The sequence below is a fragment of the Ornithorhynchus anatinus genome, chromosome 2 (assembly GCF_004115215.2).
Source record: "Ornithorhynchus anatinus isolate Pmale09 chromosome 2, mOrnAna1.pri.v4, whole genome shotgun sequence".
NCBI classification, from domain to species: Eukaryota; Metazoa; Chordata; class Mammalia; order Monotremata; family Ornithorhynchidae; genus Ornithorhynchus; species Ornithorhynchus anatinus.
In genome coordinates, this window is record NC_041729.1 from 154,569,807 (window position 1) to 154,597,378 (window position 27,572).

At 43.5% G+C, this 27,572-nt stretch overlaps 1 protein-coding gene across 2 annotated transcripts in view; it reads right to left on the reverse strand.

The window, feature by feature from the left end:
* Positions 1 to 27,572, reverse strand: part of SLC38A1 (solute carrier family 38 member 1) — a 95,970-nt gene that overhangs the window by 25,509 nt on the left and 42,889 nt on the right. For both annotated transcript variants that reach the window (XM_029057629.2, XM_029057628.2), the window contains 3 exons: positions 24,103 to 24,178; positions 23,436 to 23,551; positions 879 to 952 (listed from right to left, as the gene is read on the reverse strand). In XM_029057629.2, the coding sequence (XP_028913462.1) occupies positions 879 to 952; positions 23,436 to 23,551; positions 24,103 to 24,178 (266 nt within the window). The remainder of the gene's footprint in view (positions 1 to 878; positions 953 to 23,435; positions 23,552 to 24,102; positions 24,179 to 27,572) is intronic.

A 27,572-nucleotide genomic window follows, 5' to 3' on the forward strand; every position in this document is an offset into this window, starting at 1 on the left:
AGTGGCAGTTCACAGTGACAGAACATAAATCAGCTATGTGAAAATTCCGCTGACTTCAACGTACTATTTCAATGGCTTCCGGTGTCTAATTCATTCAATTTTTAAATGTGATGTTTAGATTTCTTCATGACATTAAATGAATCTATTGCCTCATTGAGAGCATGAATGTCAAGCCATTATTAAAACTTTATTGCTTAAATGGGCAGAAACCTGAGGTTCAAACAAAACAATAGCTAATTCCTCAATTTGCTTCAGAATGCTCTAAATAAAACATGGGTCCAATAGCTTGGGGTTCAAATGGGGTTTTAGCTAATGAAAGAGGTGAAGCATTATGTTAACAATTCAGGGAGCTACAAAAATGGTAAACAAACCTTTCAGGCATTACGCTGTCCAGATTATAAAATAGAATTGCCTCATAGGGCATGCTGACACACCAGTTACTGGGTGAGTAATATTTTCTCTTTGGAACTTGCACAAATGAGAATAAATGAATAAATTCCATCTCATTTTAAATCTCTTATTTTTAAAGCCTGGGTGTGGCACTAGATTCTGTGGGACTTTAGTATGGACTGGGGATTAAGTGAGCTTTCAAATTGAAGTCAAAGAAAAGCGGATATAAATGGAAGCTCACCTTAATCGGACTATTTGTAGATTGTACATACAATAATTTAGAACAACCGTGAGCAATTTTACTCTATCTATACTGACTCTCAACACCACCAAATTTGCTGTCCTTTAAACATCCAATGTGTTTTTCCATCTTGAAATCAAACTGCTGAATATAAAGCAAGGTCCTGGGTGCATGATAGCACCACGAACATCTCTCATCCTGTCCTTTTAACACTTACTAAATTAGATGTAGCATTTCCCCAGATTACCTGTTTCTTTTGAACATATCAAGAGGAGATTTATTGAGTAAATGGACAGCAGAGTCACTGAAGTTAAAAGTATCCTGAAACAGAATAAAAGATTAGTCTCCATTATAATAGCTGAAAATGAAAAGGTTCCTGACATTGAGAGAATGTTTTTTAGACACACATTTATTTATTCAGTTAGAATTGCTCTGCTAATAGCACCTAGAGTTTGTCATTTCCTTGTCACCCTCCTTTTTGATCCACAATAAAAATATCCCATCCAACAGGTAAGTGCTGATCAGAAGCTGAATAACCCAACATTCCAACTCTTTTGCCTAATTCAGAACAAATACTCACTCCTTAAATCTGATCAATGATTTAAACTGATCCCATGACCTATTAAAGACGTTACACAAGAGTGCTTTTTATCAGTTTTAGTTTAAAGTTTACATTGCCAATTAGTGCTTAATTGGAATTCCTTGCAGTTTTTTAGCTGGCACTTTTGTCTCAGTGTTTTATTCCTACCCTTTAAAAAATGTTTAGAAAACACTCGCATCTGCTTTTAAAAGTTCCGTCATTAAACATACTCACGACTTTCCTGAAATTGCCCTAATATTTTAGTTTGGAACATCTAAACTCTTCACTATTCTCTTCTCTTGGCAAGCAATTCAGATGAATTGCCCCTGGACAACGAGGGGTGTCTGTAAAAGTAAAAGTCTCCAAAATAGCACCCACGTATTGTTTCTGCATGAATCATTTTGCTGAAGTAGACACAATCACCTTTTTTAAGATAGAAAGATAAACACCAAGAAAGTCTTCCATTTAAATTATTCACTTCCAGGCTCGTGGAAAAATAATTGTTCATAAAATGGCCTAAGGCAAACTATTTCTTAAGCAATGGAATACGAACTTCGAGCAATAATTTTCAATAGCCAAAGGGTATTTTCCTAGTAAGTGAATGCAAAGGTCTTAACGTAACACTTTGTAGAAAAGACAAAACTGGGGGTGGCTTTTGTTGCTATGGATCTCAAGGCAGAGGAGGACACAGGTTTACCCAGGAGTGAGGAGGTGGTGAATGAAGTTAGAGGGGAACTTGGAAAAAAACCACCACCACACCTGCTTTCTGTCTTCCTCCCCGACTGGTCCTTTGGTTGGCTGCCTGACCTACCCCCTCATCCCCAAAACCATTTCAAGGGTTGTTGTTCTGCGGGAGCTAGAGTGAAGTTCTCTTCCAAAGGATGAAAACGCACAAGAAATATTCTTCTCAGTTCTATCAAGAGTCTGAGAGGAAGGATTATGCTTTAAAAATTCAGAATGGAAGCTTTTAAGCATGGTTAATAATAATAATAATAATAATAATAATAATAATGTTGGTATTTGTTAAGCGCTTACTATGTGCAGAGCACTGTTCTAAGCGCTGGGGTAAACACAGGGGAATCAGGTTGTCCCACGTGGGGCTCACAGTCTTAATCCCCATTTTACAGATGAGGGAACTGAGGCACAGAGAAGTTAAGTGACTTGCCCACAGTCACACAGCTGACAAGTGGCAGAGCTGGGATTCAAACTCATGAGCCCTGACTCCAAAGCCCGTGCTCTTTCCACTGCGCCACGCTGCTTCTCTGCGTTTAGACTTTAATAAAATCCACACACGAGTATTCTTTAATAAAACCCCACACATGGGAAGGTAGGATGGCCAAGTGGATAGGACATGAAAATGGGAATCAGATCTGGGTTGTAATCCTGCCTCTGCTACTGGGCGAATTACCTATCCTTTCTGTGCCTCAGTTTCCTTATCTGTAAAATGGGGACAAGATATCACTCTCCTCACTTCTTTGACTGTTCACCCCAGGTGTCTTAGGGACTGGGTCTGATCTGATTTTAATTATATTAATGATAATTAAGGTACTTGTCAAGGACTTACTATGTGCCAAGTACTGTTCTAAGCGCTGGGGTAGAGACAAGTTAATCAATCAGGTTGGACACAGTCCATCTCACATGGGGCTCACAGTCTAAGTAGGAGGGAGTAGGATTCAATCCCCATTTTACAGATGAGGTAACTGAGGCACAGAAAAGTTAAGTGACTCTCCCAGGGTCATATAGCAGACGTAGCGGAGCCAGGATTAGAATCCAGGTCCTCTGACCCCTGGGCCTTATCAGCTAGTATTTAACTCATTCCTTGGTATATTGGAAGGTTGCAATGATTATCAGAAGTTTCAAAAGAGAAATCGTCCCACCTAAGCTCTGTCTTCCCATAGATTTTCCTGTCATTATAGACACCACCACCACCCTTCTTGTCTCACCAGCTTGTACCCTTGAAGTTATTCTTGACTCCTCTCTGTCATTCAACCCACATATTCAACCTGTCACTAAATCCTGTCGGTCCTGCCCGTTCCTCTCCATCCAAACTCCTACCATGTTAACACAATCACTCATCCTATCCTGCCTGGATCACTGCATCAGCCTCCACGCTGACCTCCTAGCCTCCTGTCTCTCCCCACTCCAGTCCATCCTTCACTCTGCAACCCGGATCATTTTTCTATAAAAATGTTCAAGACATGTCACTCCGCTCCTCGAAGACTTCAGTAGTGGCCCATCTACCTCCCCATCAAACAAAAACTCCTCACCATTGGCTTTAAAACACTCCACCCTCTTGCCCCCTTCTACTTAATCTCGCTTCTCTCCTTCTACAATCCAGCCTGCACACTTCACTCATTTAGTACTAACCTTATCCCTGTGCCTCAATCTCGCCTATCTCACTGCCAACCATTGCTTCTGGCCTGGACACCCTCCCTCCTCAAATCCAACAGAAAATTACTCTCCCCCTCTTCAGAGCCTTGCCTCATCACCCACTCCCTTCTGTGTCTCCTTTGTTCCCCTCTCCCAGTCCCACAGCACTTATATACATATCTGTAATTTTACTTGTATTGATCGTCTACCCCCCGCCCAGACTGTAGGGTCACTGTGGGCAGGGAATGTGTCTGTTTATAGTAGTATTGTACTCTCCCTAGTGCTTAGTACAGTGCTCTGCACACAAAAAGGGCTCAGTAAATACAACTGAATGAACGAATGAGTGATGGCGAGGAGTAGTATTTATGAAGCACTTACTGTGTGCAGAGTACTATACTAAGCTCTGGGAGAGAATGCACAGTTGGGAATTAGACACAGTTCCTATCCCTTGGGGGAAGCTCACAATCTAAGAGATTATAATACATAAATGATTGGATGAATATAACATAGGCCAGATACTGCAGCATGAATAAACTATTTCTTATGAGTAATTTGATCACTTTGGAGGTACAGTGATGGATTACATTACAAAGGCTGGATGCTGCCTTTGCCTGTTATGAAGGAAGGCCTATAATAACTGTATAACTGTATTTTATCCCTAACCTGGAGTCTTCAAAAATGAAATTAAAAAGTGCTGGAGCTTTGAATAGAGGCGCTGTTGGATTTATACCCACACATTGGCTTGTCTAATGCCATCTTGTGCCCATACCCATCTTATATATGTTGAACACGACTTCATTCACAGGAGCTAACATTCCAGTGCTAAAAAATTGAAAAAGCAATAGTAAGAATTGTACCTCAAATGAGATATTTTTAATGACTGTGAAATAACTGTAGTAGGAAACATATGTTAAGGGACATTAGATCTTATAATTTAAAATTTTTATGGAATATAAAATTTAGACTCAAAAATAAAAAGTGAGACTATAGAAGAGCACTGAAATGACTTCTAGCTGTATTTTGACTACAGTGTCTCATCCTGATTGGTTTTATTTTCATAATAAATGTAATTTATTATGTAATTTATTTATATTGATGTCTGTCTCCCCCGTAGACTGTAAACTTGTTGTGGGCAGGGAATGTGTCTGCTTATGGTTACACTGTACTTTCCTAAGTGTTCCTTCCTAAGTGTACTTTCCTAATGTGCACAGTATTCTACACATAGTAAATGTTCAATAAACATGATTGAGTTAGTGAGTGATGCACAAATCCAAGACAACATGAGAAACTATCACACCCAAGGCCAGAGAATGTTACCCTAATTGCTAAAGGATCGAGTCCTCGTTATCTTGTGTAAATTTAGAGAATCAATCTATCAATCATTCAACCAATCAATCGGTGATATTTATTGAGCTCCTCCTGAGTGCAGAGTACTGTACTAAGATCTTTTGAGACTACAATGGAATAGGTAGACATTATCTGTGTCTTCTAGGAGTTTATGATCTAGCAAATTCAGTTGCATGTCCTGTTGAGAAGAGTGGAGATCTCAGTTTCAAGTTCAGTACACAGAATTTCAGGAAATTTTCAACCTAAATCCTGGCCAAAATCCTGGTTGTATGCTCTCTGTGGGCAGGGAACATGTCTACCAACTTTTATATCATATTCTCCTAAGCATTTAGTACAGTTGCTCTGGAATACATTAAGCACTCGAGAAATATTACTGATTGACTGAAGAATACTTAGAGTCACTGGAGGAGTCCCTGGATCTGTGAGCCATTCCTGGGTTCTAAAGCCCTTCATTTTCCCCCTTCCTGGGTTCAGCAGGATTTGAGGATACCTGCTTAGTGAATCCCCCAACCTGGCTCCTCTATAGCTGCCACCATCTCTTGTCTCAAGCCCAGGCATATTCCTGAAGGCAAAGGAGAAGCAGTGTGACCTAGTGGGTAGTGCATGGGCCTGGGAATCAGAAGGATCTGGGTTCTAATCCCCCTCCACCACTCATCTGCTGTGTGACTTTAGGCAAGTCACTTCATTCCCTGTGGCTCAGTTACCTCATCTGTAAATGGGGATTAAGACTGTGAGCCCCACGTGGGACAACCTGATTATCTTGTATCTACCCAGTGCTTAGTTCAGTGCCTGGCACATAATAAGTACTAAATACCAAAAAAAAAAGAAAATGAGCGGGGGTATTCAGGGATCAGCCACCAGAATCCTCCAGGGGCTGGCTACTGGAAATTTGTGGAGAGGGAGCTCTAAAACTCTCCCCTCATTGAGGGTCTTCCTCCCCAATTACGTGTCGCTTCCCCCCAGCACTCAACATGCTTCCCAATCCTTTCCTTGATTGGCTCCCTTTCAAAGTAATACCACATAAGGCATCCCTGGCTGCTCAAGTGAATGCCTCCCAACTCCTCAAGAACCTCCAGTGGTTGCCCATCCACTTGCACATCAAAAAGAAACTTTTCACCACTGGCTTTAAAGCACTTAATCACCTTGCTCACTACTTCTTCACCTCACTACACTCCTACAACCCAGCCCGCACACTTTGCTCCTCTAGTGCTAACCTTTTCACTGTACCTCGAGCTCATCTATCTCACCACCGACCACTCGCCCACGTCCTGCCTCTGACCTGGAACACCCTCCCTCTTCATGTCCGACAATGACTTTTCCCACCTTCAAAGCCTTATTGAAGGCCCATCTCCTCCAAGAGGCCTTCCCTGCTTAAGTCCTCTTTTCTTTTCTCAACTCCCTTCTGTGTCGCCCCTATACTTGCTCCCTATACTCATCCCCCCTTCCCAGCTCCACAGAACCTATGAATAGAACTGTAATTTATTTATACATTCTGTCTCGCCCTTTAGACTGTAAGCTCATTGTGGGCATGAACTGTGTTATATTGTACTCTCCCAAGTGCTTAGTCCAGTGCTCTGCACACAGTAAGCACTCAATAAATACAACTGACTGACTGAACTTCCTTCAGGGAGGGGCATTTAGGAATCCTTTGCCAGAGCTCCTCTCCCCATCCTGAGTTGGAGACTGGTTAAAGTGACTGCTAAAGGCCATATTTTTATAAGATAAAAATCTGGACTGACATTTCATCCACAGACAAGAGAGGCGTAAAACATAAACATGACAAAATAGAACCTTGAGCCAAAGAATGAATGCTTTAGGCAAAGGGTGGAGCTGTTCAGTTCGGATGGTATTAAAATATTACGCACGAGGCAGTAGATCACCCTCAGTTATTAAAAACAACTTGGAGCCCAACAAGTGAACTTCTTGGAATTCATATCACTTACATCGTAAATGATTCCTAAACTATGTGTAATTTTCCACTCTACAAAATAACACTCTTGGTAGTCATCAAACGCTGACTATAGGCCAAGCACTGTGCTAAGCACTGAGGTAGATACATGAGATAGTGAGAGAAAACAAAGGGTGGGACCAAAAGCATGTCCATGCTAACTGTGTTCATGAAGCGATCATTTATTTTTCCCCTAGTATATACACTACTTTTTTGGTAGCACTGTTTTGTTCTTCTGAAGGTTTGTTCTATTCTCCTTAGTTACATGCTTCCATCCCCTTTCCCTCTTTTTGGATTTCAAATGCTGGATGTGTCCCTTCCCCTCTTTATTTTTAACAAACAGGAATCTCGGTTGCCAATGAATTTGGTGCCAGCTAAAAGACAACAATTTTCTCTGCATTTCATTTCTAAGGAAACATGACTATTACTCAAAGAATTTTGAAAGTGAATAGAAAAGATTGACAGGGCAGAAGAGTAAAATGGAACACACAGACTTTCTGGGGTCCCCAGTAAAAGCTGTATTCCTTTACTGATTTTCACCTAATTCTCTAAAGTTTTTTGTTGGAGATCTTATTTGGTCTTTTAGCAGTGGCAGAAGCCTTTATATGCATTCACAAAGTTACCTAAAGAATTATTAGCGTTTTTGACTCGATTCATATTAACCCTACGTGGACATGATTCTTGTTTTGTAGACAATAACAAGAAATAAATGAAAAGCACGGCTCATTCTATAGGAGTAGGGTATTTGCCAGGGCACCCAGCTGGAAGATTTTCCAATGAACCATGGCAACCCTATATTCTCAAGATAAGCAACACGGCCTAGTGGATAGAGCATGGGCCTGGGAATCAGAAGGTCATGGGTTCTAATCCTGGCTCTTCCACTTGTCTGTTGTGTCACCTTGGGCAAGTCACTTAACTTCTCGGTGCCTCAGTTCCCTCATCTGCAAAATGGGGATTCAATATCTGTTCTCTCTCCTACCTAGACTGTGAGTCCCATGTGGGACCTGATTATCATGTACCAACTCCAGCACTTAGTACAGTGCTGGATACACAGTAAGTGATTAACAAATATTATTATTATCAGTCAATCATATTTACTGAACACATAGCATGTGCAGAGCATTGTACTAAGCACTTGGGAGAGTACGATATAATTATTATAATTATTATCCTCCAGCTTAGAGCAGCAAATTTGGGGTGGGAGTGGGGTGTGGCCCTCTTTTCCAGGAAAATATAATAATGAATACTTTTATAAACAGTAATGCAAGGCCCCAGAACATAATTTTCCCAAATGCGATTTATGCCCTACAAGCTATAAGAGGACACTGCAACAAAGTAAATGAAGGGGTGGGATTTCTTGTTTGGTCCAGAAGTGATTTATCATTAGAGTGGTGAACTGCAAACACAAGAAGATGCTTCCCTCTAAAAAAAAAAAAAGGATGATGGAAAAAATAGTAAGTCAAGCCTAGTATTAAAAGTGGAATTAAATAAAGCAGCGTGGCTCAATGGAAAGAGCCTGGGCTTGGGAGTCAGAGGTCATGGGTTCGAATCCCAGCTCTACCACTTGGCAGCTGTGTGACTATGGGCAAGTCACTTAACTTCTCTGTGCCTCAGTTATCTCATCTGTAAAATGGGGATTAAGACTGTGAGCCTCATGTGGGACCAACTGATTACCCTGTATCTACCCCAGTGCTTAGAACAGTGCTCTGCACATAGTAAGCACTTAACAAATACCAACATTATTAATAAAGGGTAATAAAGGAAGATGTGTCAACACAGAATTGTTTTAAGCTCTCTTCACTACTACTTCTTTTGCTGAAAGAAAGGAGACAAGCTTTGCTTTGTAAATTCATGATTTAATGTAGTTTTATAATCAATGACAATATGATGACAATATTATTACTGATGATAATAATAATAATAATAATTATGGTATTTGTTAAGCATTTACTATGTGCCAAGCACTGGGTTAAATAAAATATAATCAGATTAGAGATAGTCCCTACACCACATGGGCTCTCAGTTTAAGGGAGATGCAGAACAGATAGATAATCCCCATTTTTTAGATGAGGAAACTGAGGCACTAAAAAGTTCAATGACTTGCCCAAAGTCACACAGTAGGCACATGGCGGAGCTGGAATTAAAACTCTGGTCTCTGACTCCCAGCTCTGGATTCTTTCCAGTAGGTCCAACTGCTTCTCTAATTTGCTCTCTGTATTTGTTCTCTGCTTGTCTGGAAATAATTCTCCAATTATTTACAAATTCTTAATTAATATACTAGGGAGTGGCAATAAGCTCTGTGCTTCTGGGCAGCAAAATAATGATTAAACCATGGGAAGGCCCAGAGCATGACAGCCTCACAGGAAGAAATTAGGGTTAAACCGGACCAAGCTGGAGGAGTGAGTGGGGAAGGAGGTCATTGAACCCTCCTCCCCCCCCCCAGCCCACCAGAGGCCTGGAACTTCATCAGAGAGAAAGGAGGTCAGCCTCTATGGTCCCTCCTCTCACATCAGGAGCCTGAGAATAAGGGACACTGAACACTCTTCCCACCCCCCAAAGCCCCTTCTCTGACGAGCCAAGGGGAGGGTCGCCAATTTCCTCCCACTCTCCCAACCTCGCACACCCTTGGCCTGGAAACAGTCCAGAGGGAACTTTAACTCGTCCAATACTTCGGTTTATTTTTTGATACACTGTGATACACATTTTCAATGGGTACAATGTTAGGGAAATAAGATAAGGGATCCCTGCTTTAAAGCAACATTCTTACATTTAATAGACTTTGAATTTGGAAAATCAGAAGCAAATCTAGAGTGGATGGGTTAATAACTGTATTACTTGTTAAGTGTTTACTATGTGCCAAGCACTCTTCTAAGCACTGGGGCAGATACAAGTTAATCAGGCTGGACATAGTCCCTGTCCCACATGGGGTTCACACTCCTAATCCCCATTTTACAGATGAGGTAACTCAAGTGAAGTGACCTGTCCAAGGTCACAAAGGAGACATGTGGCAGAGACAGGATGAGAACCCAGGTCCTTCTAACCCCCAGGCCCATGCTCTATCCCCTAAACCACGCTGCTTTGTTATACTTGCCTTCCAAAAATATTAGAACTGTAAGAAAAGACTGATGCTCTGAAACTTTGAACATAATTCACTGTATCCAGTTAATCACATAAAGGTGAACTTGACTGGACTGAAATCTAAGAGCAGGCTAATTTCTGTGTTATCCTTGTGACCACTGAAAGGTTGAAGAGCTCCAACCAAAAATGAGCTGACGGTTTTATCTTCCACAAGTCTGGGTATTTTAAAGTCTTCACCGTATGAATGATAGCTGACCTGATAACTCCCTACTGTTACAGTTCTCACAAATTCTCAGCCTAGAAATGTTTCAGGTCTTCTTCAATTTCTGTTCAGGCGAAGCTGACAAGTCTGATTACTCTGGTAGTGAAGTCATAATATTTTAATCAATCCCTTGATAAAACAGAACTTCAAGAGTCTCAAAGAAAGAGGGCACTCACATTATATGTGCGGAAAATATAGACACTTAAAAAAATGAAGCACTTCAATAAATTTTAATCAGAAGCCCTACTTTTCCTGACCATATCCAAAGCAGAGAGGTATTATGACCAGCTTAGATTGGTTTTTAAAGAATTAGAGCATGTTTTTTATTGGAATAATACCAAGATAATTAAATCGTACTGATTTAAAATTATTGAAAAACGTTTTATTTAGCTCCAGATAGAAATTCACTTGAAATTTCAATTAACCATATGAATTTCATCCAATCGATGGTAAAAGCATAGTGGATAGAGCACAGACCTAGGAGTCATAAGGTCACGGGTTCTAATTCCGGCTCTGCCACTTGTCCCCTGTGTGACCTTGGGCAAGTCACTTTACTCCTTTGCACTTCAGTTACCTCATCTGTAAAATGGGGATTGAGAGAGTGAGCCCCATGTGGGGCAGGGACTGTGTCCAACCTTATTTGCTTGTATGCACCCCAGTGCTCATAGTATGCGCTTAACAAATACCATCATTATTATTTATTGAGCACTTATTGTGCAGAGCAGTGTACTAAGAGCTTGGGAGCGTGCAGTGGAACAATATTACAGACACATTCCTTACCCACAATGAGCTTTCAGTCTGATACCAAGACCATCCAATCTGCTACCAGGTTAATCCAACCACTTATCCTATTCCGCCTTGATTACCATGTCAGTCTCCTTGCTGACCTCCCTGCCTCCTGTCTCTGCCCACTCCAATCCACACTCTACTTTGCTCCCTGGATCATTGTTCTACAAAAACGTTCAGTCCATGTTTCCCCACTCCTCAAGAACTTCCAATGGTTGCCCATCCACCTCTGCATCTAACGGAAACTCCGTACCATCGGCTTTAAAGCACTCAATCATCTTAGCCCCTCCTACCTTACCTCCCTGATTTCTTACTACAACCCAGTCTGCACACTTTGCTACTCTAATGTCAACCTTTTATTATACTCTTCCAGCCAATGCATAGAGTAGGTGTTCAATGAATATTATTGATAGATTGAGAGTTGAATGTTGAAACCCAGCAGCTATTTGATAGAACTACATGCCAAAATATCATGGTTGTGCAGAAGTTCCAAATTTTCCAGGATTGGGAAAAAGGGTTAGCTAGAAGCCAGACAGGAAGTGAGATCTTTTTTGCCATGTGAAACAGGGAGCGGAGACTGTATGTGAAGATGCTTCTGATATACCATCTAGGTCTGCTCACACAGAGAAGGGTGCTGGTGAAGTTAAGTTGGATGAATGCCCTTTTTCAATGAGCCAAAGTTTGCTTAAACTCTAGAATGCGAATAAGTCTAGACAAAGCAAATATTTTGTTCCTTGGTTTTATTTTATGCTCTTAACTAATGCTATGTTGTGGGCAGGGATTATCTCTATTTCTGAATTATGCCTTCCAAGCACTTAGTACAGTGCTCTGCACACAGTACGTGCTCAATAAATATAATTGAATGGATGAATGAATGTGCAAGATTGCAGTTTGTTAAACGGTAATTACTCATTTGTTCTGAAACTAATTCCCTTAATCCACATTTTTGACCTTGATGGAATGCTTTCATATAACACTCTTAAAAAAACCCAAACCCTGTGAGCATTTTGTTTTTCTAGGATATCTAGGCTGACATTTTGCACTTTTGGAAGTTAGGAGAGTGACGATGATAAAGTAATGGTCAAAGCCAGACTAGGAAGTGGAATGGTCTAGTGGAAAGAAAACGGGCCTGGGAATCAGAGGATCTGGGTTCTACTCCTGACTCCTTGACCGTTTTTCCCAGCGTCACCTACGGGCCAGACTCATTATCAAGTGGCAGGACAAGACCATGAACAATGAAGTTATAGTGTGCCTTACTGTAGCATGTTGCTATATTTGCGATCTCGCTTTTTATTGTTTATTGTCGTCAGATTTTGAATTTGATCAGGTCGCCCCTTAATCGAGTCTACCCCCGACCCTGGTCATCACCCCTTTTATTAACACGACTATATTGTATCATACTGTATCATGTTGCTATATTAGCACCACTGTATTGTATCATATTGTATCATGTTGCTATATTACCGATTTCGTTTATTACTGTTTATTGTTGTCAGTGCTGCCACCCACCTCTCTGGCCTCGCCATGTCCCTCCTCCCCCCCTCCCCCCTCCCGCCCCTTCCTATCCTCCCCTTCCCCTTCCCCTTCCCCTCTCTCGCTCAGCTCTTTCCCGCTCTCTCCTCTGTCTCCTCCCCGCCTCCTCTCTCCCGCCCTAGAACCCCACTTTACCAGCGCTACCCCTCTTCCCCCTCCCCCTACTCTTCCCCCCACCTAACCCCCTCTTCACCCCCTCCCCCCTTCTCTCTTCCCCACCCATGCCCCATCCCAGTCCTCTTGTCCCACCGCCACCCCTCATCCCCCTCTCCTCGTCCAGGGCCCCGCCACCTCCTTCCCATCCAAACCCTCCCCTCCCCCCGCCCTTCCCCCCCTCCTCCCCTTGCACCCACAGCTACTTTCAAGTGTGGCCTCTGGAACCCCCGCTCTGTTACAGGCAAGCTACCTTTCATCCATGACCTTTTCCTCTCCCGCTCTCTCCTCCTCCTCGCCCTTTCGGAAACGTGGCTCTCTCCCGAAGACACGGTCTCCGCCGCCGCTCTCTCCAGCGGAGGCCTCTCCTTCTCCCACTCCCCCAGACTCACCGGTAAGGGAGGAGGCGTCGGCTTCCTCCTCTCGCCCCGATGCCGCTTCCGCACTATCCCTCCTCCCCCCTCCCTCTCCTTCCCCTCCTTCGAAGCCCATATCATTCGCCTCTACCACCCACTCCAGTTACTTGTCGCCGTCATCTACTGCCCTCCCGGTCCCACCTCCGACTTCTTCAACCACCTTGACCCCTTTCTCACCTTCCTTCTCTCCTTCTCTCTGCCCACTCTGATCCTTGGAGACTTCAACATCCATACGGATGTACCCGACGACTCCTCTGCCGCCCGCCTGCTATCCCTCCTCGACTCTGCCGACCTCCTCCTCCACCATACCGCGCCCACTCACCGACTCGGTCACACCCTCGATCTCGTCATCTCCTACCGCTGCACTATCTCCTCACTCACCAACTCTGAAATCCCTCTCTCGGACCATAACCTTCTCACCTGCCTCATCTCTCACACTCCCTCCCCCTGCAAATCTTCGCTACTGCCCCACAGAGACCTCCGCTCTCTCGATCCCATCCGTCTTTCCAATAGCATCTCGCCTCACCTTGCCGCCCTGTCCTCTCTTCCCACTCTCGACGATCAGGTCTCCGCTCTCAACTCCACCCTCTCTACTCATCTCGACTCTCTCGCCCCCCTTTCCCTCCGCCGCTCTCGCGCCACTAACCCACAGCCCTGGATCACCTCCTCCGTCCGCCTCCTACGCTCCTATGCTCGAGCTGCTGAGCGCCGCTGGCGAAAGTCCAAGCACCAAGCCGACCTCACACACTTCAAATTTATCCTTTCCTGCCTTAACTCTGCCCTCTCCTCCGCCAGGCAAAGCTTCTTCTCCTCCCTCATCGACACCCATGCCCGTCACCCCCGCCGATTGTTCCGGACCTTTAACTCTCTCCTTAGGCCCCCTGTTCCTCCCCCTCCCCCATCTCTCACCCCTAATGATCTGGCCACCTATTTCCTCACGAAAATCAACACGATCAGGTCTGAGCTCCCCAAAGTCACCCCTCCGCCTCTCCCCTCCCCCCCAACAACCCCCTCCCCTACTTTCCCATCCTTCCCTGCAGTATCCTCAGAGGAGATCTCCTCCCTCCTCGCAAGTGCCACCCCCTCCACCTGCGCCTCGGACCCCATTCCCTCTCACCTTCTTAAAACCATCGCCTCTGCCCTCCTCCCTTCCTTAACTTCTATTTTTAACCACTCAATCTCCAAGGGCTCCTTCCCCTCTGCCTTCAAACACGCCCACGTCTCCCCCATCCTAAAAAAACCCGCTCTTGACCCCACTTCCCCCTCCAGTTATTGTCCTATCTCCCTACTACCCTTCCTTTCCAAAATCTTAGAACGAGTCGTCTACAATCGATGCCTAGAATTCCTTAACTCCCATTCTCTCCTAGACCCCCTCCAATCTGGCTTCCGTCCCCTCCACTCTACCGAGACTGCTCTCTCTAAGGTCACCCATGACCTCCTTCTTGCCAAATCTAATGGCTCCTACTCCATTCTGATCCTCCTTGACCTCTCTGCTGCCTTTGACACTGTCGACCATCCCCTCCTCCTCCATACCTTATCTCACCTTGGCTTCACGGACTCTGTCCTCTCCTGGTTCTCCTCTTACCTCTCTGGCCGATCATTCTCGGTCTCCTACGCTGGAGCCTCCTCCCCCTCCCATCCTTTAACTGTTGGAGTTCCTCAAGGTTCAGTTCTTGGCCCTCTTCTGTTCTCCATTTACACTCACTCCCTCGGTGAACTCATCCGCTCTCACGGCTTTGACTACCATCTCTACGCAGATGACACGAGATCTACATCTCCGCCCCTGTCCTCTCCCCCTCCCTTCAGGCTCGCATCTCCTCCTGCCTCCGGGACGTCTCCACCTGGATGTCGGCCCGCCACCTAAAACTCAACATGAGCGAGACTGAGCTCCTCATCTTCCCTCCCAAGCCCGGTCCCCTCCCAGACTTCTCCATCACCGTGGATGGCACGACCATCCTTCCCGTCCCGCAGGCCCGCAATCTCGGTGTCATCCTTGACTCGTCCCTCTCGTTCACCCCACACATCCTATCCGTTACCAAGACATGCCGGTTTCACCTCTACAATATCGCCAAGATCCGCCCTTTCCTCTCCACCCAAACGGCTACCTTACTATTACGGGCTCTCGTTATATCCCGGCTAGACTACTGTGTCAGCCTTCTCTCTGACCTCCCTTCCTCCTCTCTCGCCCCGCTCCGGTCTATTCTTCACTCCGCTGCCCGGCTCATCTTCCTGCAGAAACGATCTGGGCATGTCACTCCCCTTCTTAAACAACTCCAGTGGTTGCCTATCGACCTCCGCTCCAAACAAAAACTCCTCACTCTAGGCTTCAAGGCTCTCCATCACCTTGCCCCTTCCTACCTCTCCTCCCTTCTCTCTTTCTACCGCCCACCCCGCACGCTCCGCTCCTCTGCCGCCCACCTCCTCGCCGTCCCTCGGTCTCGCCTATCCCGCCGTCGACCCCTGGGTCACGTCCTCCCGCGGTCCTGGAACGCCCTCCCTCCTCACCTCCGCCAAACTGATTCTCTTTCCCTCTTCAAAACCTTACTTAAAAATCACCTCCTCCAAGAGGCCTTCCCAGACTGAGCTCCTCTTCCCCCTCTACTCCCTCTGCCATCCCCCCTTTACCTCTCCGCAGCTAAAGCCTCATTTTCCCCTTTTCCCTCTGCTCCTCCACCTCTCCCTTCCCATCCCCACAGCACTGTACCCGTCCGCTCAACTGTATATATTTTCGTTACCCTATTTATTTTGTTAATGAATTGTACATCGCCTTGATTCTATTTAGTTGCCATTGTTTTTACGAGATGTTCTTCCCCTTGACGCTGTTTAGTGCCATTGTTCTTGTCTGTCCGTCTCCCCCGATTAGACTGTAAGCCCGTCAAACGGCAGGGACTGTCTCTATCTGTTGCCGACTTGTTCATCCCAAGCGCTTAGTACAGTGCTCTGCACATAGTAAGCGCTCAATAAATACTATTGAATGAATGAATGAATGAAAGTTCTGGAACTCACTACATTCTCCTAGTAGCGAGGACGTTCACCTTAAAAGAGCTATAATGGGAGGGACCTAAGAGGAGAATGAGCGACAGTAGGATACACAAACAGCTCCTGTTTCAAGGCATGAAATTGGGACACTGAAAGCAAGGAGGGCAGAGGAAACGTTTTAAGGACCCGGTAAAACGAAGCCTCACACAATACTGAAGCCTCTAGATGGGAAGCACAGTGTGAGCGGGGAATGTGTCTCTTTTATTGCTATACTGTACTCTCCCAAGTGCTTAGTATAGTGCTCTGCACACAGTAAGTGCTCAGCAAATACGATGGAATAAATAAATACTGCATCCCAGCTGAAAACCTAAAGGTAATTTCTGAGTACCGACCTGCATGGCACACTGCAATCAAGCAAGGACTGACTCTCTTTGAGCAAAAAACTTTCACATAAAAAGAAAGAGGCAAAAGAGAAAACATCATCAGGTGCTTCATTCACTGTGCAAAACACCACAACAAAGGATAAACTAGCTTGTTATAGGCAGGGAACCTACTAATTCTGCTGCATTATACTCCCCCAAGTGCTTGATATGGTGCTCTGAATATAGTAGGCACTCAGTAAATACCATTAATGAATTAATTGATTATGCCCAGTGTGACCAGTACTCTTGTCCTGGCTTTTCACCCACACATACACTTATAGTGAACGTCACCATTAGTGGGGTCTTTTTTGAATACTCAAGACAACTAAGTGGCATTTTTTTAAGTAGGATTTGTTAAGTACTTACTATATGCCAGGCACTGTACTAAATGCTGCGGTAGGTACAAGCTAATCGGGGCTGTCACAGTCCATGTTGCATATGGGGCTCACAGTCTTAATCCTCATTTTACAGGTAAGGGGTACAGAGAAGTTAAGTGACTTGTCCAGAGTCACACAGCAGACATGTGGCAGAGCTGCGATTAGAACCCATCTCCTTCTGATTTCCAGACCTATACTCTATCCACAGGACCACATGTGTAAGAAATTACATTCTCGGAAGACAAGGAAATAGGATGGGAAGATGAGAGGTTAGTGAAGATGAGAGATTAGTCAGGGAGGGTAGACTAAAGGAGATGTGATTTCAGAAGCAGCATGCCTTAGTGGAAAGAGCCCGGGCTTGGTAGTCAGAGGTCGTGGGTTCTAATCCTAGCTCTGCCACTTATCAGCTATGTGACTTTGGGCAAGTCACTTAACTTCTCTGTGCCTCAGTTATCTCACCTATAAAATGGGGATTAAGATGGGGATTGTCCCCATGTGGGACAATCTGATTACCCTGTATCTACCCTAGCGCTTAGAAGACTGCTTGGCACATAGTAAGTGCTTATCAAATACCATCATCATCATCATTTCAGAAGGGCACTGAAGGTGGGAAGAGCAGTTGTCTCCTGGATGTGAAGGGGAAAGTTCTAGGAAAACGGGAGGGTGTGACCAAGAGGTCAGCAACAAGAGCAAACAGAGGCACAGTGAGTATGCTGGTATTAAAGGAGCAAAGCGTGCAAGCTGGAATAGAGTGGGGGACGGGTGACCATAATTAGGAAGAAGAGAGCCAACTGAGTGCTTCAAAGCCAAGGCAAAGAGTTTCTGCTTGAGCAGGGGAGGGGAGGGCAACCACTGGAGGTTTTTGAGGAGTGGGAAGTCGTACCACAGGGAATAGGGGTCATCACAGAAGACATCTCACCTAAGTCACTGCTTCTGCCAAGATATCCATCCGTATCCCACAACAACTCTTCCCCAGACTAATCTCTCATTTCCCCTACTCCCTCTCCCTTTTGTGTCACCTATGCACTTGTATCTGTACCTTTTAAGTACTTGATATTCGACCCATAATAATGTTGGTATTTGTTAAGCGCTTACTATGTGCAGAGCACTGTTCTAAGCGCTGGGGTAGACACAGGGGAACCAGGTTGTCCCATGTGGGGCTCACAGTCTTAATCCCCATTTTACAGATGAGGTAACTGAGGCACTGAGAAGTTAAGTGACTTGCCCACAGTCACACAGCTAACACATGGCAGAGCCAGGATTCGAACCCATGACCTCTGACTCCAAAGCCCGTGCTCTTTCCACCGAGCCACGACCCATCCCCAGCCCCATAGCACTTTTTTATTGTACATGTTAAGTGCTAACTATATGCCACATACTGAACTAAGTGCTGGGGTAGGTACAGGTAATCAGGTAGGACGGAGTCCCTGTCCCACAGGGGGCTCACACCCTATGTAGGATTTAATCCCCATTTTATAGATGAGAAAACTGAGGCACAGAGAAGTTACATGATTTCCCCGAGGACACACAGCAGGCAAGTGATGGAGCTTTGGTTAGAATCCAGGCCTTTTGGCTCCCAGACCCATGTTCTTTCCAGTAGGCAATGCTGTTTCACTTATGTACATCCCATAATTTATTTTAATATCTGTCTCCCCCTCTACACTGTAAGCTCCTTCATGGTAGGGAACATGTCTACCAACTTCGTTGCATTGTCCTCTCCCATGTAAATTACACACAGTAAATGTTCCACTGTGTGACCTTGGGCAAATCTCTTGTCTATGCTTGAATTACCTCATCTGTAAAATGGGGATTAAGATCGCGAGCCCCACGTGGGAAAAGGACGATACCCATATGATTAACTTGTACCTACCCAAGCACTTAGTAAAGTGTCTGGCATGTGATCGGTGCTTAACAAATACCATTAAAAAAATGCCACTGATTGACTGAACACAGGATCCACCCGACACCCTAGTATTCCATGCTTCTTCCCCAATGCATGTTATCTCATTTCCCTGGCTCTAACCCCCTCTTCATCATCATCATCATTCATCACCATCTTCAACAGTGGTATTTTTTGAGTGCTTACAGTATGCAGAGCACTGTACTAAGGACTTACAATTCCACTTTACAATTCTACTGACTTCCAATAAATCATGGCTAGTGCCTAATGTATTCAAATTCAAAACCTAAATATTTTTGTTAACGGGCAAAGCTGGATAAGATGCACACAACCAAACTGAAAGGACTTGTGGCCAACTGAAACAGTGTCACTCTTAAGCATTCCAATCAATCCAAAAAAACAAGTCCCACCCTCAGCTGAAAAAAACAAGTGGCGTCTTCAATAAGGTCCAAGAAAGTTTCCAAAGGTTCGCAGTGAATAGATCACCAGTGGGCCCTCCAAGAGTCAATTGGGATTTTTTACCGTTGCCATTCAAAAAGAATTTGGACCAGCTTGCTACCCCAGGGCTGGACAATGATTCTGGAAAAGTGCCTTCGACCTGTTGAAACCTGCCAGTTACATCTTGGCTTTTAGCAGTTGCATAAACAGTTGGTCTTCTAGTGACCACAAATCCAAAGCCATTTAGATTAGGAGGGAGAAGTCTGAGTTTGTGTACCAGTTCTGTTCCCCTGTTAGCAAATACATAAAGTTTAGCTGATATCCACAGTATGGAGTCCTAGCTGTTAAGGCTGCTTCGCTGAATCCTCAACTGCTAACTCTGAATACTCCTTTCTCATTGCTGTTATCTCCCCCATCCTAAGAAAGCCTTCTACGGAACCCACTGTCCCAGTGAGCGATCACCCCATCTTCTTCCTCCCATTTCTGTCTAAATTCTTCCAATGGGCAGAATACGTTCGGAACCCCCAGTTCCTCTCAAACATCTATCTTTGAACCTCAAGTGCCTTGTTTATGTCCCCTTCCCTACATCCACTAGGCTCATTCTCTACAAGGTCATCGATGACAGACCCCAGCTCTTCCCACCTTCAAAATCCTTCTGAAATCACATCTCCTCCAGGAGACCTTCCTCGAATAGTTGCTAATCTCCTTCACTTACCACTTCAGCACTTCCATGCCACCTAGGAAGATTGAGTATTCATTTCCCCCATAGCACATATGCTTATCTTACCTATAAACCATGCTCTTTCCCATTGTACTTTCCCAAACACTCAATACAGTGCTCTGCTCACAGCAGCCACTTTAATATATACTTTTGATTGTTACTTCAACTATCTCTGTTCCTTTGGCTCTTAAGACTAGTATTAATAATAATATTGATAATAGTAATAATTATCGTATTTGTTCAGGATTAACTAGTGCCAAACACCGTACTAGGCACTGGAGAAGACACAAAATAACAGTCAATCCTATTTATTCAACCAATTGTATTTATTGAGTGCTTACTGTGTGCAGAGCACTGTACTAAGTGCTTGGGAAAGCACAGAATAACAGAGCTGCTGGACAAGTTCCCTGCCCACAATGAGCTTACACTCAAGATGGGAGAGTCCTTGCCCTTCATAGGACACATAGTCAAAGTTGGAGGAGGAAGAACAGGTAATGAACCCCCATTTTATTCATTAATTCAGTAGTATTTATTGAGCACTTACTGTGTACAAAGCACTGTACTAAGCATTTGGGAGAGCACAATATAACAATAAACAGGCATATTCCCCGCCCACAATGAGCTCACAGTCTAGAGGGGAAGACAGACATTAATATAAATAAATAAATGACAGATATGTGTATAAGTGCTGTAGGGCTGGGAGGGGGGTGAATAAAAGGAGCAAGTCTGGGCGACACAGAAGGGAGAGGGAGAAGAGGAAAGGAGGGCTTAGTCAGGGAAGGCCTCTTGGAGGAGATGTGCCTTCAATGAGTCTTTGAAGTGGTGGGGAGAGTCACTGTCTGTTCGATTTGAGGAGGGAGGACATTGCAGGCCAGTGGCAGGACATGGGCAAGGGGGCAGTGGCAAGATAGACAGATGAGGAAACTGAGGCACAGAGCAGTTAAGTGACTTACCCAAGTTCACATGGCAAGCAATTGGCAGAGCTGGAATTAGAACCTAGGCCCTCTGACTCCCAGGCCTGTGCTCTTTCCACTAGGCTTCTCAGATAGGTCTAAGAGGATGCCTTAGCCACTAACAACTCCCACTGCCTCTTTGATAAAAACACAGGTTGGTCACATGTCCTTCTAGCAAACAGTATTTTGAAAGTTAGCTACAGAAGAACCACCTACCACATCTATAAAAGGGCCAAAAATATGAATGGGCCACAGCAGAGCAAAAAAAAAATCCCAAGGCTTATCATTTCCTCCAGGCATAAAATCGGACACTTTTAAGTTAGAAAATGGAACAAACATTTTACAACAAGTCAACTGCCAACAGGTAGTATTCGTGTTACACTCAGCAGACAAAGGACTTGCACAAATGGAAAATGAACAACAATCTACACATCACAGTCCCAAAAGAAATCAAGAAAACCAGGATAGAAATCAGGTACATTCAGTTCTACCATAAGGCAGATTTTCACTTTTTCAAATGCTGCATTCTTCAGTAGTTAGGAGAAGATTGAAAATTGGACAAATATAAAATTTCTCGTCACAAGATTCAGCTCTTACTATGAAGCACAGCAGAGCAAACTCAAAAAAAGGTTTAGATATACTCGGTTCTCCTATAACCACAGACACCACCACCATCTTTCCTGTAAACTTGGCATTATCTTTGATTCATCTCTCTCGTTCAACCCACAATGTCAGTGTCATGAAATTCTGTCAGTTCTACCTCAAAACATCACTAAAATCCACCCTTTCCTCTCCCTCCAAACTGCTAATTCAAGCTCTAATCATAACCCACCTTGATCCTGCATCAGTCTCCTCGCTGACTTCCTGGCCCTCTGTCTTTCCCCACACCATACTTCACACTGCTGCCTGGATCACTTTTCTAAAAAAAGTTCAGTCCATATCTCCCCATTCCTCAAGAAACGCCAATGGTGACCCATCCACCTCTGCATCACACATATGCACCTTACCACTGGCTTTAAGCATTCAAGCAGCTACTACAACTCTTAACAAGAAGCAGCATGGCTCAGTAGGAAGAGCACAGGTTTGGGAGTCAGAGGTCATGGGTTCTAATCCCAGCTCAGCCACTTGTCAGCTGTGTGACTTTGGGCAAACCACTTAACTTCTCTGTGCCTGAGTTACCTCATCTGTAAAATGGGGATTAAGACTGTGAGCCCCAAGTGGGACAACCTGATTACCTTGCATCCCCCCAAGAGCTTAGAAAAATGCTTGGCACATAGTAAGTGCTTAACAAATGCCATCATTATCATTATTATTACCGCTGCCTAATCAGCACACTCAGCTCCTCTAAGGCCAACCTACTTTCTGTAACTTCTGCTCATCTAACCTGTTGCCAACCTCTTGCCCATGTCCTCCCTATGGGCCTGGAACTTCCTCCCCCTTCATATCCGAAAGACCTCTACTCTCCCCGCCTTCAAAGATCCTCTAATTATAATAATAGTAATTATGGTATTTGTTAAGTGCTTACTATGTGCCAGGCACTGTACTAAGTGCTGGGGTGGATACAAGCAAATCAGATTGGACCCAGTCTCAATACCCATTTTACAGATGAGACAGTAAAGTGAAGTGAAAGTGAAAGCCAGAGAAGTGAAACGACTTGCCCAAGATCACAAAGCAGACAAGTGGCAGAGCCGAGATTAGAATCCATGACCCTCTGACTCCCAGGCCCGTGTTCTATCCTCCATACTGCTTCTCTGAAAGGTCTTCCCTGACTGAGATCTCATTTTTCCTCTATCCAACCCTCCCCTCTGTGTTGACTAAGAATCTGGCTGTCTAGCCCTAAAGCACTTTGATATTCAGCCCGGCTTCACAGCACTTTTGCAAACGTTAAACATTCTTATATTCTACTATTTCCACTAAGCCTAATCTATTTTAAGTATCTCCCCGTATAGACTGCATAGGTGTTGGGGGCAGGGATCACATCTCTCAACTATACTGTACCCTCCCAAGGGCTTAGTATGGTGCCCTGCACACAGTAAGTACTCAGTGAATACCAGTGACTGATTGATTGATTGATTGATCCTAAAACATGTGGGGGGGGGGGGTTACAGTCTTCATGAATCTGGTGTGAAAGATCATTCAAATTGTACCATGCATGTCTTCATCGTGCATAAACATGCACAAACTCTTCTTCCAACACTGCATTCTGTCCAAAAAGATGCATTACTATCAGAAGAACGCTCCCTAATTCCCCAACAGCATTTTCACTAAAAGCAAAGTGAAACGAAACGTGCCTTAAAGACGAACTGAGTCTACCTTCCTTTAGATGTAAGACTAAGACTGTGTAACCTCTTCAGTAATATCTATTTTGACTGCTAAATTCTTAGGGGTTTGTGACTTTTAAAACCATGAACTGATTTACCTAGGTTAGTAAAAAAACAAAATGTTATTCTCAATGGTTTATAAACACTCTATAAATGCAAGTATTCTTAAAAAAACAGTTTCAACAGACAGTGCTTAAGCACTTACCAAAAGAGTACTTACAAAAAGAGCAGTATTCCTGTGTTTGCTAATGCGAAGGCAAGTCCTAAAATTCCACTGCCCATGATGGCATTGCTTAAATTAAAAACAGACATCCCTAATGAGGTGGTTCCTGGAATCTGTACAAAGGGAAAAATTATTAGGGAAAGTGCTTTGATTTTAGCAGTTCATATCCTAAATCAAATAAAATTTTGAGTTACTGCAGAGAAAACAAGCCAAAAGTGAAATTCAATGGAACCTTTCACAGAGAAACAATAAACCCTGTTCTGAATTATCGAATTATTGCATTACAAAAAATGACTCAAATTAAGGAAAGATATTCAGGGAGACACTGTATTCAGTATAAAGCCAATTAGATGAACTTAGGTTATCCCAAAAAGCTGATTATCCAGACAAGAACTGCTTGAAATAACCCCCACGAATTTGTATAAAGGAATAAAGCAGGACACATTTATGTTTCAGAAAGTCAAATCAAATAGGTTTTTTTAGTTACAATTGCCTGAATTAACTTCAGTTCAATTAATTGGGCAATCATTTTTCTTCCATTTACATTGATGTTAGCTTTATCCTATATTAGGTCAATTATATATGCAATGGCTCTAGTAATTTAGAACCACATGCTCTTCTACACTGTAACTGAAATATTTCCAAATTAAGTAGTGGGACTTACATATTCATCACATTTCTTTTTTTCCAAGTGACTGTTGGTCAGGCTTCTTCTACTCTCACGATCTGAAATAAACTTGCTGTAAAGAGAGATGGTCTGTTTTTATTAAGGCAGTTACAAAATAAAAATTGTAAATCTTGACTATTTAATGATCATTTTCCAAAATAGAATGTACAAAATAGGATACAATTTTGTGACTGCATTTGTTATGGAAAACATTAAGTCCATAAAAACTATATATATCACTTCAGTAAGAAATTTAACAAACTGTTCCTCTAAAAAAGCATGGTAATCAACTTTCATATAGATTTTTATCTGACAATGACATCCTATATAAAGACTTGGAAAGATATAATTGTAATGTCTTAAATGAAACAAATTTTTAAAGGTATGCCTTTAAAAAATAAGTTTTACTGTGGATCACTTTCCACTTATTTGTTCACCTTGATGTCTTCTTTCTGCAGTCTCCTCAATTTACTGTTGATTTTTAGGTGCTAGTATTTTTTGAAGAAAAATTGCTCATAATGGAAGCATACTTTTAATGGGAACTCAACACTGCCTAAGAATTGAATTTTCATTTCCCTGAAACTAAATTGTTGTTCGGTCATTTGACAGGAAGTTATCATATGGCTTGAGTAATACCTATTAGAGATGAGAAATAGTCTAGTAAAAAGCAATGGCACAGGTGTCCCAAATGACTAAAAGTGTGCACAACTCTTCCTTAACACATTTTTACTACACATATGGGGAATATTCCAATATCTCACATCTTTTTAGAGAGAACCTTATGCAACATCAGAAGAAGCGTATGTGTAGTGTGGTCTAGTGGAAAGAGCAAGGACCTGGGAGTCAGAGGCCCTGGGTTCATTCATTCATTTATCATTCAATTGTATTTATTAAGTGCTTACTGTGTGCAGAGCACTGTACTAAGTGCTTGGGAAAGTACAACAATATACAGTGGCAACCCCTGCCCACAATGAGCTCACAGCCTACAAATAAATATTACATATAATTATATATACATTTACATTATTTTATATGATATAAAATGTATATTTTTATATATTATTTTTATAATATATAAATTATATTTATGTGCTGTGGGGCTGGCGGGAGAAAGAGCAAAGGGAGCAAGTCAGGGCAACAAAGAAGTGAGTGGGAGATGAGATGAGGGTTCTAATCCTGGCTTTCCACTTGCCTGTTCTGTAACCTTGGGTAAGTCACTTAACTTCTCTGTGTCTCAGTTTCCTCGTCTGCAAAATGAGGATTCAGTACCTGCTCTCCTAATTAGAGATTAGACTGTAAGCCCATCATTGGGCAGGGATTGTCTCTGTTGCCTAACTGTACATTCCAAGAGCTTAGTAGAGTGCTCTGCACATAGTAAGTGCTCAATAAATATTATTGAATGAATGAATTGTGAACGTCAAGTGAGACCCCTGAGACCCCTCTCAGACTTTGTCGTGATTAACTTATGCTCACCCTGACACTTAGTGCTTGAAACATAGAAAGCACTTGACAAATACCATAATAATACCAACAATGCATGGAGCTCTGATCAATATTACATACTAGAGGGTGTGTTTCCTTTTTGTGGCATTCATCTAGAACAAAACCTCTGGAAAACTATGGATAATGTTTTCCTAACCAGAGCTGCCTCAATAGTGGGTTGTGTAAGTAGTGGGAAGAATGAGAAAGAAAAAAACAAACCTGATTTAAATGTATTATCTAGATCACCTGACAGGGTTGTTTCTTGCAGGTAATTGTGATTAGGCAGAGTAATACTTCCTGCTGCAAACAATTCTGGCATGTTTCTATAACAGACCAGATACAATAACCAATAAACTACTATTTTTAACATTAGGCCTATATGAGTTAGTTTGGGGATATGTCTGTGATATAGCACATTTCTCAAGTTCCATTTGCCGGAGGAAGAACAATGAGCTCCTTGTGTGGGGGCCACGCAGTTGATGGCCCAGAAAAAGAGGGAACTGAGTTTTAGCCACAAGCCCAGACATCTGGAGAGAGGATATACGACTGCATTAAGGTGATGACAAAAACTCCTTTAAACCGTTTGCCTCTCAGAGCAGTTTCCTGTTTCTTCTGAAGATAAACAGCTCATTGTGGGCAGGGAATGTGACTGTTTATTGTAATACCGTACTCTCCAGAGCACTTAATACAGTGTTCTGCACACAGTAAGTCCTCAATAAATACAGCTCAATGAATGAATGTATCTGTTTTATTGTTATATTGTACTCTCTCAAGCGCTTAGTATAGTGCTCTGCACACAGCAAGCACTCAATAAATACGATTGAATGAATGAATACACATAAATGCGTTGACTTAGTCGGCAGGAAACGTGTCTACTAACTCTGTTATACTGTGCTTTCCCAAGTGCTTAGTACAGTGCTCTGCACATGGTAAGTGCTCAATATATATGATATATGGATTGATTGGTATTGGATCTGTTGGAAGTCATGAATATAAGGACTGTGTTTTGCTTTAAGTTCGTTTTGGGCAAGGACTGTGTCTATTTATTGTTCTTTCATTCATTTAATTCACTCATTTATTGAGCGATTACTTGTGTGCAGAGCACTGTACTAACAGCTTGGAAAGTACAATTCAGCAACAAATAGAGACAATCCCTACCCAACAACGGGCTCCCAGTCTAGAAGTGAGGAGACAGACATCAAATCAAGTAAACAAGCATGCAGTTTCTCTGGCTGGCTTTTCGGGCCTACAGCAAGTAGCTGCTTTCAGAAGAATGAAAGGCAAGCAGAGAAGGAAATCAACAGAAACCCCACAACTAACAGATACTGTTGTATTGTATTGTCCCAGGAGCTTAGTACGGTGCTCTGCACACAGTAAGCACTCAATAAATATTCATTCAATAGTATTTATTGAGCGCTTACTATGTGCAGAGCACTGTACTAAGCGCTTGGGATGAACAAGTCGGCAACAGATAGAGACAGTCCCTGCCGTTTGACGGGCTTACGGTCTAATCGGGGGAGACGGACAGACAAGAACAATGGCAATAAATAGAGTCGAGGGGAAGAACATCTCGTAAAAACAATGGCAACTAAATAGAATCGAGGCGATGTACAATTCATTAACAAAATAAATAGGGTAATGAAAATATATACAGTTGAGCGGACGAGTACAGTGCTGTGGGGATGGGAAGGGAGAGGGGGAGGAGCAGAGGAAAAAGGGGAAAAAGAGGGTTTAGCTGCGGAGAGGTAAAGGGGGGGTGGCAGAGGGAGTAGAGGGAGAAGAGGAGCTCAGTCTGGGAAGGTCTCCTGGAGGAGGTGAGTTTTAAGTAGGGTTTTGAAGAGGGAAAGAGAATCAGTTTGGCGGAGGTGAGGAGGGAGGGCGTTCCGGGACCGCGGGAGGACGTGGCTCGGGGGTCGACGGCGGGATAGGCGAGACCGAGGGACGGTGAGGGCGGCGGAGGAGCGGAGCGTGCGGGGTGGGTGGTA